Source organism: Eucyclogobius newberryi, unplaced genomic scaffold, assembly GCF_026437365.1.
Source record: "Eucyclogobius newberryi isolate DKJ021-1_F unplaced genomic scaffold, fEucNew1.0.hap1 SCAF_15, whole genome shotgun sequence".
Taxonomy (NCBI): Eukaryota; Metazoa; Chordata; class Actinopteri; order Gobiiformes; family Gobiidae; genus Eucyclogobius; species Eucyclogobius newberryi.
The window spans coordinates 12,606,218-12,622,055 of NW_027315779.1; the positions used below are offsets into that span (position 1 = coordinate 12,606,218).

Consider the following 15,838-nt stretch of genomic DNA (forward strand, 5'->3'; position numbering starts at 1 on the left):
CGATATTGTCCTGTATTCACGTCATTAGGTAATATCGGTATCGGCCGAAATCATCGATATCAGTCCGATGTTGCGCATGGACAGTAAACTTTAATCCGGTCTTTATTCTGAGTCAGAAGTGCCAGAAATGTCAAAGTTACAGACTCCTAAAAAAAGAAAAGTTTAGACAACACATATCATTAAATATACGTGTAACTCAAGTTTTTCCCATGACAATCAGTATCAGCCGAAAATGTTCATATCGAGAACATTTTTGACAGTGAAAAATGCTACGAAAATTGATTTGAACCATCAAATAAGGGTGTAAGGGGATATTCCGGCACATTTGATTCATTCGACAGGCATTTTGCATATTTCATGCTCAAAAAATATGTTTGAAGACACGTTTTCACACATTTCAGCAGGATTACGTCAATCCATGTATTGTTATCAAAAAACGAGATATCAATGTTTGTCAAAAACGCCCAGCGCTAATTGTGTAGCATCCGTTATTATTATTCCCCCCAAACAAGCAGCTTTGGTTGACGACAAATCACTCACTTAGATGCTTATTTCGTTTTACTCTCCATGAAAGCGACGCATGTTTAAACGTCTTTGTGCAGAGGATAACCAAAGTTCAGCATGACGTAATGGCAGCGAACGCTCCGTAGGGGGGGACGCACTGTGGGTCTTTCCCAGTAACAACGTCTATTTTAACACGCACCAAAATCTGGAACAAACCGCGTCTTTGGCACCTGCTCAAAAAGCGTATCAGCGCGTTTCAGGACGCAAAACCTAAAATTAAAAGCGACAAATCCACAGTGTGGGGCAATCGCAGTCAAATGCATATAAATAGGGTTCATTTTTGCGCTTCTCTCCTTTCCTTGCTATCTCTGCGTCCCAGGCAGCGGTAGCAGCAGCGGCCAATGTGAGCGAGAGAGCAGAAAAAGCATTACGACATCGCTTACTTTGGATGACCAGGGCTGGAGGCAGTTGGCATAGCAACGGACCAGGAAAGCCATTTTCGCCGGCGGGAGGGCGACGGGGAAGTTTCCGCCCGTTCGAGAGAAGACAAATTACGGAATGTGCAAAAGGAGGTGTCCGCTTCGCTGCAGAGGTCTGAAAATCCCCGCCGTGAAAGTTCCAAAAAGAAATTGCCGAATCAATGACGGAAAAAAGGGGAAATTGGTGCAAAGTAAAAGCAGGGAGGGTTCACTTTGCAGCAAAAAAAGTAGACGGTGCGAGGAATACAATCAGCATCAATCGGCATCAATCGCGTTGTTCAAAGCGAGACGTGAAGTTAGGTTTAAGGAATCGGTGCAACAACAAAAAAAGATGGTAGCGATTATTACGTGGTGAAGAAAACTTTGATGAAATGCCGGACTGAGGAGACCAATTTTGAAAGGGAACAGCTGACAGAATACGCAAGGGATGATGGGGAGCTTTGTGCACGGAAAATTAAATGAATCCGGATTAAATCACAAATTGCAAGTTGTTTCGGCGGCAACTTTTAATACAAGGAACGAGAATGCCACAACCGGGGAATCCTTTGCACGATTTATTCCTCTTCCGCGCAAGAACCACGGTTAGTTGTGCTTGACGTTATCCATCTAAAAAGAGTTTGCAGTGATAAAAAACAAAGTCACAAAGTAATCGTAATTGCAGATTTTCTTAATTTCTATCAGTGCGTCTACAAACACAGTTCCGGCTGCAGCAATTCCTGTTCAGTTATTCCAAAATGCAGTTCCTCTTTGCTCAAAAAAAGACCTGCCCATGCAACGGCAAGAGACAAAAAGTCCCCAAATAATTAAAATCCTTTGTGGGTTTTGCAAATTATTCCCCCAAAGTCACTCCTTTGGTGTTTGTAACTTGTCCAGCGGCGTTTGCGTCTCTCCAGCAGAGCACTTCCATGGCAGGGGCCAGTCCTCCCGCTCCCGCAGCCTGGAAAAGAGCTCCCGAATCCAACCTCAGGTCGCACCTCTTGTCCCTTTCTTCACGCCGGCATCCCGGGCTCTTCCTCCCTCGTTCTTTTCTTTCCGAGAGAGACGCGCAGACAGGACGGACGGAGCTAGTCGCTAATGGAGAGCGAGCGAGAGAGAGATGGGGAGAGAGGGAGGGAGGGAGGGGAATCCAGCTGAAAGGATGACATCACCTGAGAGAAAGATGCGAGGAACCTGCGCTTTGACGGATCGGGAAGGACTGGTGTGGTCGCGAAACCGCAGCGAGCGAAACAGTAGCGTCTTTATCGATTCGTAACCTAAAAGACGGAACTGATGCACGTTCCTTTGTGAACCCGGCGATGCATACATTAGTGAGAAGGGCTTAAATCACGGAGCTACCAGACAAGATAGAGGAAAGGGGGAGGGGTAAGGGTAGGGGAGGGGGAGGTTGGGTGCATATGAAGACGGAGAGCGAGAGAAAGTGAGAAATTTTAAAAAAAGAAGGGAAACGAAAAGGGCATGAGGATTGTGGGGGTACGCAAGAGAAAGGGAGCGACGGAAAGAGAAAGAAAGAAAGATGAGGGTAAAAGAAGAAGAAGGAGCGAGTGCGAGATAGTGGAGGAGACAGCGGTGGGGGTACAGTAGAGAGAGAGAGAGAGAGAGAGAGAGAGGGGGGGGGGGGCAGATGACACAAAGGCAGAGATAATGGGTTTTCCCCAGTTCAAAAGCTCCGGTCGTGGAGACTTTATTGGGCAAGAAGTGACACTCCGGGTTCGGTCTTGTCGATGACGTTCGCGGTTGATGCAAGAAAAAGGCGAAACGGTAGGATATCCTTGAGCTAGAGATGAGCGAAATTTGAATATCGAGCATATCGTTTGGAAGACAAACTCATCTAAGAAGCAGCAAAGAGAGAAAAATGAAAATACAGGCCAACAGCTGTCAACTGAAGACGCTCTCGGTTGACTGAAGACATGCCCGTGCGTTTATCGAGTAAAAGGGGGAAAGTGTGGCAAAAGCGAATAAACTGTGAAGTATCTCACAACGGCGCAAGAGTTCGTGGCCCGATTTGAGCTCGGGAGAGAATACATCGGGACGACTACCTCTGAGACCTTTCCACCTACGAAAGTCCTATGAAAGGATCACTGTACTGCCATGGTTTTTCCAGACAGTTTGGGACAAGTATTCCTGTACAATGGATGTGAAATATCTCAACGGAAACACCACAAATGTGATACACTTGCAAAAACATCTTCATCTGAACGCTACAGGGGCACGGCATTTCCAAAACTAAGAAAATACTCCATTTTATTTGAGTTGTTTATTTATGTAACATTCTTCCAAATGCCGGCTTCCTTTTTATCTCCAAAAACCCAATTATCCACCTTATGGCTGCGTTTCTGTTCGCGATGCCATGACCGTATCGCCGGGCCCGTATCGCCGTTTGGAAATGATTGGGACTTGACCAATGTAGCGATCCAATTAAATTATACGTATGTATGTCTCGTTTTATCACGTCCCGTTTTATGTGGCTGCTGTTAAGGTTGAGCGCAGACTGTAAAAACGCTTGTAAATTAACCTCGCATAAAATTATGACTAGATGAATCTGATTGGACGGACACTGGGCTCCTCGTTACTGTATTATAACGGTGTTTTAGACGGTTTGGGCCAAGAAAAGACATAACATAACAACATGACCTACGGGAATAACACTAGTGGTACAAAATCAATAGTCGTCCTGAAAAAAGTACGATGATAATGAACCAATCAATGCAATTTAGTCGAGCTATACACATTGAAAATCATGTTTAAAAAACGATCTCCTGTCAAAATCATTACAGAAAATGTGCAAAAACAGAGATAACCAATAAGTACTTGGAGGAATGGATGACAAGGTATAAAGTAGAGCTGCTAAAATGATTCACCTCAATTTTGCGATATTCATAGTCATGATGCTGGATAAGTTATCAATACTCCGATATTGGTATGGCAATATTTCTGATGACGTTGTGCATATTAATGAGGTTTCCAGTTTAATACTGGGCCAAAATTGGCCAAATTCTGCCAAGACAGCAGAGGGCAGCACTGAGTGACCACGTGAAATGATATATTTATAAGAAGTGACATATGGTTTATTCATTTTGGAAATGTGTCCTGTGTTACCAAAGTATCAATACTTTCACAGAGAATCCTTCAGTATCATCACCAGTGTCCATAGAGGCTTCTGTGTCGTATTTTCTGATTCATCAAGAGAAAATAATTGTTTTAATTCTGTGAAACGCCAAAGTCAGAGGAAAAATGCAGTAAATCGTCAAACATACGCGTCAGTAACATATCAAGTGTGTCGTTTCTGGAATCATATCCAAACATACCAACATACATAATATATATGACTATTCCTGTATCAACCGAGGGAAATATCTAAATGGAAACCCTTGATTCACCTTCATTGATCAAACCACACCCAAACATGTGCAGATTCACGATAGGCATTTCATCCGTCACCATGCCAACACTACATGGGTAAAAGAGGAAGACAACTGCACCTTTTTGTCCTCCAAAAGATGCCTTACTTTTTTAATCTCCAAAACCCCATTATCCGCCTCATCACTGCGCTCCTGTTCTCGCTGCGTGGTGCTTTGAATCAGGAGTTCTCTCTCTTTCCTCCTCCTCCTCCTCTTCTCCAGCTATAGCGATGACATCACCCTTTAACTCGGCAGCCAATCAGGAGCGAGCACATGGAGCCTACCTTCCCGTGTGTACACAACAGACGAGGCGCATCAGCGTGTGAGAGAGAAGAGGGCAAGCGCAATTAGTATAGAAATCAAGATTCACTCAGCGCTTTAACGTTTGGAAGTAGAAGAAGAGGAGGAGGAGAAGGAGGAGGAAGAGGGAGAAGGAAGAGGAAGAGGGAGAAGGAAGAGGAGGAGAAGGAGGAGGAGGAAGAGGAGAAGGAGGAGGAAGAGGAAAAGAAGGAGAAGGAAGAGGAAGAGGGAGAAGGAAGAGGAGGAGGAGGAAGAGGAAAAGAAGGAGAAGGAAGAGGAAGAGGGAGAAGGAAGAGGAGGAGGAGGAAGAAGGAGAAGGAAGAGGAGAAGGAAAAGGAAGATGAGAAGGAGGAGGAGGAAGAGGAGGCGGAAGAAGGTGAGTAAGAAGAAGAAGAAGAGGAGGAAGAGGAGGAGGAAAAGAAGAACTTTGACTAGAATGAGTGTGATGTAACTTCCTGTAATTTCCCACAGATTCCACAATGTTTTCTCCACAAATACCTGCTCGGTTGGTGTAAAACCATCATTTATATGTACGACAGGTATAAATACACCAAAAACTGTCAAAATGAGACAATATTAACACCTGTCGTTCGTCCCTTTAGCGTCTGAGCTAGCAGGAGCCGCTCACTGCTCTAAATCCACTGGTTCCTCCTGAAGAAAGTCATTCGTTCCTCGATGTTATAGAAGAATAATCCTTTCTTTAGAGACTTGGTTGGTACAAGTCGCAGCACGAGCCGGCGGTGCAGCTGCTCCCGAGTGAGGATTTACTTTGAATTGTCCTTGTGTTTTTTTGCAACTTAAAATGTCCGTCCGGCTCAGTCAAGTTGATCTATTTACGTAAAAGCACTTGAGGCAGATTTGTGTTCAAAGATCTGAGCTGACATGTTTTTATTTGTATTGTTGCTGCAGAGCTGCTGTGGAGCCATCAAAAGCAGCGGAAAGTCGTCACACAGGAAGCACTTCCTGTGAGACTGTGGTCAGGTCACATGACAAACAGGAACTTGGCCAATCTGCACAGAGTTCTTTAGTTTTGGAGATATGCAACATTATAAAATAGAGTACCAACTATAATTAAAATGATTAAAAATGACCTGAAAAGAAACAAAAACAATTAGTGTAATCTTCTAAACAAGAGCATAAAGGGATAATTCTGCCTTTTTTTGTGGAAATTGTTGCGGCCCGATCGTGTTTTGTGGGACACTTTTCAGAGACGAGCAGGTGGAAAACCCTCCCCAGAAAAAGCATCTTTAAGGTGGATAAAGTGTAACTGCACAGCACATAAGTATGAGAAGTCAAAAGGCCGAGGCAAACGCTAAGCAGAGACGACATGTGGATAAAATATTTAGACCAACATAAGGACGGCTGGAAGAGACTGGAAAAACCATTACAGAAGCTCAAAACGACTGAACCGTTAAGGAGACAACATCTAATGGCACTTTTTAATACAAAGGGAATGTTAATGTCATTTGAAGATCTTCATCACTAAAATACCAATTATATCATCTAAAATAAATGTAGGAGGCAAGGAAGTAGGAGGCGAGGTCGTAGGAGGTGAGGATTTAGGAGGCGAGGATTTAGGAGGTGAGGTCGTAGGAGGCGAGGATTTAGGAGGCGAGGTCGTAGGAGGTGAGGATTTAGGAGGTGAGGTCGTAGGAGGCGAGGATTTAGGAGGTGAGGTCGTAGGAGGTGAGGACTTAGGAGGCGAGGTTGTAGGAGCTAGAGTTCATGGAGGTTGTCATTGGTTGCAGATGATGTAATATCTAAAATGATCCGGGGCAGTGGCTGCTGGGACACCGCGCTCTGGACACATAAAGGATGTTTACTTAATTTACTTCGACAGGAATCAGGAAATGAGAAACCTGCTGTGGAACAGCAAATGGGTTGAAAGGTCATGGAAGTATAAGAATATTTAAGCTGAACTTTATGTTTTTACCGCAGATAAAATATGTTTTCAGTGAAAAGCCTCGTTTTCCCTAGTTTAGCAATTTTATTGATGTTGATAATTTCACTTCCTGGTTGGAAATGTTATAATTGAGTTATAAGTTATAATAAAAGCTAGAGAGAACGTTGCCATAGTAACCTATGGTAACCGGCGTCCAGCTCCAGCTCACGTTGGAAATTCGACTAAGATTTCTTTGTGTGACTTTTTTGTAATTGTACTTTATCTAATGCTCATGTTTTACCAAAACTAATGTGGAAAACCTTTTAAAAACATATTTTTAATTTGAGGTAATACATTGTTTTATTTTATTTATTTTTATTTGTTGGCCCTGCGACAAGTTGGCCACTGTCCAGGGTGTATCCCGCCTAAGGCCCGAAGTCACTGGGATAGGCTCCAGTCACCCGCGACCCCGAAAGGGAACAAGCGGTAGAAAATGGATGGATGGACATTGTTTTATAGTTGAGAAAAATGATCAGTAATTGTGTCCATAAAGTGTAGTAACAAACAAACCAGTGTTTTGAGGCTGCATATTCATGTCCATAATTCAGAGAAGACATTCTCTGCATTATTAGGACCACCATTTTTAAAATTCTATTACATGTTCAATTTAAACCTTTTAATCTATGATTTTATTGCATTGTTTTTACATTGTTTTCCATCAAACTTTTGCTCCACTCGCAAAATGGCCACCACAGTCTCTATTATAACTCAATGGATGTGACGATTAATTATGCAGAGGTGATTGCACAACTGTTACCTAGCAACCACACTGTAAACAAGGGCTGAAACTAGCCTAATTTACATAAAGGTTATCGTTTAAAAATAGAAAAACACCTTAATTTTGTTAAATATAATAAATCCTGTTCCATGTTCATAAATTGTTGCAGCATTTTGGATGGAATTCCTTTTTAGAACTCAGAGCTACTGCCTGCTGTATTATAGTATAGTATAAAGTAGTTTAAACATGCTCTAGATTACCTTAGAAACAGCAGAGCGTGAGTGTTTTTGATACTAGCGCAAATGAAGCTAAATGCTACTCCAGGTGTGTTTTTGATGAGGAAACAATATTGGTTGGCACAATAAAGTCTATTTTGCATAATGTGTCCTTTAATGTCTTGTTTAGTTCATCTCTCCGTGTCACGGTCTACGTTTTAATCTAAAAATAAAGGCCGTGGCTACAGAGCCGCGGCGCGGTCAAATAGGCCAGCAGTTTCAGGAGCTAACCCTAACCCTGACCCTAACCCTAACCTTAACTAGCCCAGCAGTTTCAGGAGCCGCGGCACGAAATAGCCTAGCAGTTTAACCCTAACCCTGGCCCTGACCCTAACCCTAAATAGCCCAGCAGTTTCAGGAGCCGCGTCTCTGTAGACACTCAAAAAGATAAAGGCTAATTGAAGGCAACCTGTGTCCCGATAACTGCATGTATTTGAATATTCCATCAGTAAAGGCGTGATTGCTCGACCCGTTTCGATTATTCACCCTTAACAGCATCAGCGCCTCCATTTTAAAAGGCAACATTTCACCTTTGACCCCTGCCAGCCCACTTCATCCCCCATTTTTAATCAGCAAAGTGACTTTCCCGCAACCTTGACCCCTGAGTCCTGCCTTCTACATCCTCGTTCCCTCGTCTCCTTGACTTACCCAACCCCCTTGACTTAATGACCTGACATCAGCCATTATCGCCGTAAAACCAGTCCTTCACAAAGCCTCCTATAAATCTGTTCCTTTATTGGGCTTTGATCATTAAAACTGCAATTTGTTCTTTATTGTATTGTATTTAAGTGTATTGTCCCCGTCTTGCCCCTCGACAGGTCACGCTCATACTCGTGATCTGGACTATGAAGACGCGAGAACACAAACATAAAGATCCTTTAATAACAAAGAAATCAAAATGTCAAAAAACTCGAAATCATTTCTGAGGAGTAGTGTAGTATAAATACACTTTACACTGTTATTACTAGGGCCAAAACCAGGGCCAAACTAGGGCCAAACCAGGGCCAAACCAGGGCCAAACCAGAGCCAAACCAGAGCCAAACAAGGGCCAAACAAAGGCCAAACAAAGGCCAAACAAGGGCCAAACCAGAGCCAAACCAGGGGCAAACCAGAGCCAAACCAGAGCCAAACAAGGGCCAAACAAGGGCCAAACAAGGGCCAAACAAGGGCCAAACCAGAGCCAAACCAGGGCCAAACCAGGGCCAAACCAGAGCCAAACCAGAGCCAAACAAGGGCCAAACAAGGGCCAAACAAGGGCCAAACCAGAGCCAAACCAGAGCCAAACAAGGGCCAAACAAGGGCCAAACAAGGGCCAGACTAGGGCCAGACTAGGGCCAGACTAGGGCCAGACTAGGGCCAGACTCGGGCCAAACCAGGACAAATCCAGGACCAAGTAAGAACAAAGCTACAACAGATGTGTTTTACCAACTCTAAATGATTTATCCTTCTTTCATTCTGTTTTGTAATTAGAATCAACAGAAACGAAGACACCGGCTTCAAAATCAATAATGTGAGTAATTTCTCAACAACAACAACAACAACAACTGAAAATGACATTTAAACTGCTCATTACACACATAAACACATAAGCCCATAGATAATAACACACAAACCAGGTTACTGCTGTCACAAAGTATAACTAGCGGAGATCATTTTTCTCAATAGACAATTAGAAAAATCCATACAAATCTCAAACGTTCATAACTCATTTTCAAAGCAGTGATGTGGTGCCTTCCAAGGTTTTCACATTTCCTGTTTGAGAAATTGAAAAATGGCTTTGTGACTTAAATGCTCATTAAAGACAGTTAGGGAAATGGGATTTTAAGTACACCACCTGTCAACTAGAGGAGCATTGATTAGAGCGGGTCAATTAAACTGGTTAATAACAAATCACGGAGAAGACTTGCGGCGCGTTAAGTAGGTCAGACAGCAAATTGACAGTAATTAGAGTCGTGAAGCATTAGCGCAAAACATTTTATCCATCCAAACCCTGAATAAAGATCCGGAGATGTGACATGTGACTGCGTCCATAGTGATGTGCCTAAGAGTTTCAGAGATCCATACTTACAATTTAGATAGATTTGATTAGATTTTATTTGTATCGCGCCGGGCCCCAAGAGTCATGAGCTGGACTGTGAAACAGAAGCAGACACATTGCCCTCTGTCACAGGAAGCCAGCAGACCACAGACGGCGCAACTGACTGACGTTTCCGACGTTTCCTGGCAGCGACTGAACCGGAAACTCGCGCAATCTTAAATTTACACGTGCACGTTTTGGTATGTAAACATGCTCATGCTAATGCCAATCCGAATGCCAATGCTAATGCCAATGCTAACGCTAAAATCTAATGACAATGCCAATATTAATGTAAATTCTCATGCAAAGATGATGCTAATGCTACAGCCAATGCTAGAAAGTTCTCAGCAGTTTAACTTGTGAAAGTATGTTAGAATTAGCTTACAGACAAAAACACATACTTTTATGAACATAAACAAAAGTACTGTACATGGCACGTGAAGGTATTAACATGCTGCCTGTGACAATCCATCTGCAACTTGCTCTGCGCTTTGTGTTGCTTAAACATTGATTTATTTTAGCGAGACTATGCTAATTCCCCATAAGGAATGAACGGAGCAGGAAGGTGAGCTCCGCAGTTTTAAGGCTACGGTAGCTAGCCGCTCGGTTTCGTGAAAAGGGCATACTGAGTTTGAAGTTTGAAGCTTTAGCATCGGGACAGTGCTACTACCAACCCCCGTTTTAATTTGAATCAGATCTGTCCCTCTGTGATGACAGCATCACCTTCCCACTGGCCTATGCTGACATCGCTTCCTGTCTCAGATTGTCTTATTAAATTACAAGATGAGAAGCGCTAGTCTTCCCCCGCAAACTGAATCAGGTGAGGGGGTTATTCGGGGGCGCGCCAACGAGCAGCCGCGGGGAAACACCAGCAGAAACAGCCCTCTTAATGAAGTGACCCGGAGTAGTGTAGAGCAGAGCTAACGTTAGCATCGACAGGCTTAGGCTTCGAGATCAATGAGAATGAATTCAAGCCCGGGAGATGAAAAATACACGATCAAATACGACTGGGCAAAAGATGCGCACTTGCAAAGCCTCTGTAGCCATTGAAACGGCTTAAATTCATGCATTTAATTTGTTTGTACTTTCGATTAAGTGGTAATAACGTAACTTCTTCCTCAAAAACAGACATGAACTTCTGTTTCGTTCACGCACATATTGGTAATGCTGCGAATTTACTCCATCTCCCTTCTCCTAAACTCAAAACTAACTAAATCCAGAGGGGGGAAAAGGGTTGTTACCAAAAAGGACTTGGATCAGATTAAATGCACAGCAGTAATCAAGAACGATTATATATAGAGCAATTATATATAATAACTGGTAATTTTTACTGTTTGACGGCCATCTCTCGCTCGATTACGTACAGAAGGGGCGGGATAAAAACTAAATTGCCGTTGATGAGTACATATTTGTGAGACGAGGCTGGTGTTTTATGGTGTTTTGGTGCTCGCGGTCTCTTTTCCATTGAGCTTCCGCGCTTCCATTCACTCGCGTTCCTCACTCGGCTCCATTAAGACAAAGGCGGAGGCACCAGACGTCAGGCGCAGCGGCGATAATGGACCCTGATGTTATTACGGCTCAATAAAAGCTCCTAAAGTCCATCCTCTCGTCCGCAAATAAACCGGCTTCTGTTCATTACATCAGGCACACAGAGACATGATTGTCATTTCGAAAACACCGAAGGCAAAGACTAAATATTGGAGCGTAAGCATGAGGTTTGCAACACAAATGGTTCCTCAAATGACGCGCGGTTTCAGCTGCTTCAGGCCCAACACTGGCCTAAAACAAAAGCCTTGAGGAAGATTTAAACCTAGCATAAGTGGGACAACCAGAAACTCCTGTCTTTTATGTACAAAACCAAGTCCACGAGTGACAAAAAACTGAAAAAACGAGGAAACAATCGCAAACCAGCAGAGGTGACGGAATATAGAGAAGAGAACCAGGTCCTACCTTGTTGTTGACATACTCCTGTGAGGAAGCCACATCAGGACATGGAACAAAACAAACAAACAAACGTAAATCACATCGTCTGAGAATTTAGTTCGCAAAATACTTGTGAAGTTAATCAAATGTTGACCGGTGTTCTACAGTCCATGCTCATTGGTGGTGAGACACTTCTGTAGCCAGAGCTGCCCTGAGGCAACTACCGCAATCCACATTAACACGAGCGAGGTTCGTGACGTGTCCCGCCCAAGGACATAAAACAGTACAACTTTTGTACCTGTATTTAGGGCTGCACGCACGCACGCACGCACGCACACACCTCTCTGTAAAAGCATTAGGTTTGGAGCGACGTTCAGATTATTTTTGTGTTAAATAGCAATTATTAAAAGTCTGTTGGACCAGAAAATAACAAGTTTGAAAGGAATACTGTAGTTTCTTTATAACACCATGTCAACGTGCTCACTAGTCACAGGGATCTGCTCAGTGCTGGAGGAAGTGTGTCAGGGAACGTATCACTACTATGTGTTTTGGGACTGCCGTCGTTCACAAATACTGCACTGAGATCAAGGAGGTGCTGCAGATTGTCTTTCCACTTTTTTTTTTTGGTATTTTTTTGTATTCATTTTTTTGTGTATTTTCTGTATTGTCGTTCCACTTTTTTCCTTTTTTTGTATACCGTATTTTCCGGACTATAAGTCACACGTTTTTTCATAGTTTTGGACGGGGTGCGACTTATACTTATATTTATACTTATATACTTATACTCCGGAGCAACTTATATGTGATATTATTTGTTATTTTCATACTTGCAACTGCATTTCATACTCCAGTGCAACTTATGTGTTTTTTTCTTCTCTATTATGCATTTTTGGCTGGTGCGACTTATAGTCCGGAAAATATGGTAATTTGTGTATTGCTGTTGTCATTGTTTGTCTAACTAAAAAGCAAAAAATTAATAAAAAAAAAATATATATATATATATGTTCATGAAATCCATACTGAAAGCCATTTTCATTATGGTTTTGGGGAAGAAGAAAAAAATAATTAAATCGAATCAAAAACAGAATGAGCAGTTAGCTCCGCCTACTTGTTACCTTTACCTCAACACCGTCTCTGATTTGATCAAATGGTAGTTGGTTTCTCATGGTTATCATAGGGTTTGGTGTCATTTGGTTTCACATTAGGGTGATTTTACAATATACTGTATGGAGTGAAAGTAGTTTAAAATAGAAAAAAATTAAATAATAAATAAATATTATGCAGATGATTTAGTGAGCAAGACCATACTTCTATATTTCCAGAGCTATTTCGTTATTTTATTGGTTGTTCCGGCGACTCTCTCCTCCGTCTTATCATCAGACTGGAGTTTAAACATTTGAGGCCGTTGAGGTAAATGCGTAAAGTGCCTTCGTTATTCCCTTAACTAAACAGGAGCTCAAATACGATCACATATTTGTATTCTCCGGGCGGTCATCGGCTTCCTATCTTTATTCTGCGTGGATGTCCGAGGGTGGCGCGCATTAACATAAAAGCGCCGTCTCTGTGAGGAATAGGATGATGCCAAGAAGGTAAAAGGAGGACAATGAGTGCGGAGTGGTACAAGGGGTACTTTAAGATCTGTTAAACCCGTCTGAAAAATGACTTGTCCTGGTACAACTCTTTCACCACTTTTTCAGTCCTGATATAACAACGAAGGGAGATTTGGACAACTTTGGACTTATGGCTTTATAAAATGACAATTTTCAGATTAAATTATGACAATTAATCAGAGATGTGTTCAAATGTGCTCATAAATGTCTTGGTTGAGGTTCAAGTATGTCACAAAAAGTGAATAAACTGTCAACTTAAAATTAAATACTTTACACCCTTTTTTGTTATTTTTAGACCCTTTTCAATTGTTTTGGACGGCCGTGGTGGGACGGCTGTGGTGGGACGGTAGTGGCGGGACGGCTGTGGTGGGACGGTAGTGACGGGACGGCCGTGGAGGGACGGCCGTGGTGGGACGGCAGTGGTGGGACGGTAGTGGTGGGACGGCTGTGGCGGGACGGCAGTGGCGGGACGGCAGTGGCGGGACGGCAGTGGCGGGACGGCAGTGGCGGGACGGCTGTGGTGGCGCATGGCAGCGAGTGATTAGCTCAAACCGCAACTGCCACATCCAGTGTTTTTATCAGATGGAGGGAAACGTGACTCACGAAAAGGAAACTCCCCCTGCTCTGCTCAAGTCATCGGATACATTTATGCAATCAAAATATTTTGCTCCAAGAAATCTGGTGAAATGAATGTTTTTAAATAATAATAATGTTTTAAATAGACAAATATTTTACTAATAATAATAATGTTTTTAATGCACATACATATTTTAACAATTATGTTTTAATAAATATAAATATTTTAATCATAATAATGATCATAATAATATTTGTTTTTAATAAACATAAATAAGACAGGATATTGTGTCGAACGCGGAGGAAATCACAATGCCATTTTTCAGTTTTGTCCTTTAGTTGTGTCAGATTCCGTTGTGATTTATCTTGCACGACCAATAATAAGCAATAACATCAATATGAAAAGCCGACAACAAAAATGTGAGTGTTTCTGTGCCGTTTCTTGAGCGACGATGGAGCCACTCGTGTCGACGTGAATCGTACCATTTCCTGTGGCTTCAAGAACCGTCACATAGTTACGACAGAAGCTATAGAGTGTAAACTGGAGCTATAGAGCGTAAACTGAAGCTATAGAGCGTAAACTGAAGCTATAGAGTGTAAACTGAAGCTATAGAGTGTAAACTGAAGCTATAGTGTAAAGTCAGTTCAATCAGTCCAGACGTGCTTATGAAAAGTCTCCAGCGCGTATGCAGTGGTTATTATCATTTTGTCTGGTTTGTAGTAGTTGATGCTCTCGCAAATACAAACCCGTTTTCCTTTGGGCTTTGGCCGTCAGAGGAAGGAAGGAAAAAGAGTTATGTGAGCTATTGTTGCCAAACGCTCGCGCGCATATTTGTCCACGGCATTAAAGCGATTCAGTTTCCAAAGCAGAAGAAAAACGTGATGATTCTGCTCGTATTTATGTCGATACTTAATGAGAATAAATGTACATATTGACACTCTGAAACCAGTAATGGAATGCCCTCAAAGTTTGACATTTCGTACGGGGGCGGAACTCGGCATTCTTTATTTTCCGCCGTTTTTAGCAAATATTTATTTTTGACAATATATTCATGATATATAGGAGAAAGTTTGGCTTAAGTTTGGTTTATCTTTAGGAATTGTTTATTTGGTTAAGATCAAAGCTTTGGGACATGGAATTCCAAGTTAGAATTGTATTATTTTTCACATTTCTTTTGGCAAATGTTCATTTTAGACAATATATTCTTTCACACGCAAATTAAAATTTGGGTTAGGTTAAGAAACGATTGAGTTAAAATTTCGAGCTTATGTAGCACCGACCCTGGACGGAATGACCGACATTTAAGGCATTCCAGTGACTAATTTGGAGCAAAGCAACAGGCTAAAGTATCTTGTATGATTATATCCCGTTTCCATTGGGTGATTCAGTACTTTTACATAGTAAATGCCGTTTTATGCTCAAACACAAGTGACAGGAATATGTACTGACCAGTTGCAATGAGCTAACAGAAGTGTAAGTTACTCTAAAAGCTGCAAAAAACGATTATTTCACTTGTTGACGGCTATTGATACATTTATGGATTAATAAACTCGTCCAAAGATAGTTTATGTCGTACAATCAGACTTTTTGAACACAATTTTATCCAAATAGAGGTTGAAATATGATGACTGACGGCTTCTAGGTCGATTATATTACACAAATAAAGTGTGTATATGTTAAAAACCTGAAATTGTTTATTCTTTTTGGAATTTTTTTTTCTGAAAATGCCACAGTTTTGGCTTTAAAACGTCTTTTTCCTTTGGTTTTTTGAGTCTATATTAGTCCAGATAATGATTCCAATGCTCAAAATACAGCACAATTTAGTATTTTTATCACGGTACATTTGTTTGTTTGTTTGTTTGTTTGGGCACGCGATCCTCACCGTGCTGTACGCGTTGGGCTCCGGTCCGTCGGTGATGAGCTCCCTCTCTCCTTTGGGGTTGATTCGTCTGAACCTCCTCCTGGACCTCCGCTGGGACTCGCCTCTCTGGAGGAAGCTCTCGTCCGCCTCGCTGCCGTTCTCCACCTGCAGGGG

At 42.2% G+C, this 15,838-nt stretch overlaps 1 protein-coding gene across 2 annotated transcripts in view; it reads right to left on the reverse strand.

Annotated features, from left to right (window-relative positions):
- The window catches only part of rapgef6 (Rap guanine nucleotide exchange factor (GEF) 6), a 180,399-nt gene that overhangs the window by 85,599 nt on the left and 78,962 nt on the right, over positions 1 to 15,838 (reverse strand). For both annotated transcript variants that reach the window (XM_072446055.1, XM_072446054.1), the window contains exons 6-7: positions 15,686 to 15,829; positions 11,644 to 11,661 (exon numbers count right to left, since the gene is read on the reverse strand). In XM_072446055.1, the coding sequence (XP_072302156.1) occupies positions 11,644 to 11,661; positions 15,686 to 15,829 (162 nt within the window). The remainder of the gene's footprint in view (positions 1 to 11,643; positions 11,662 to 15,685; positions 15,830 to 15,838) is intronic.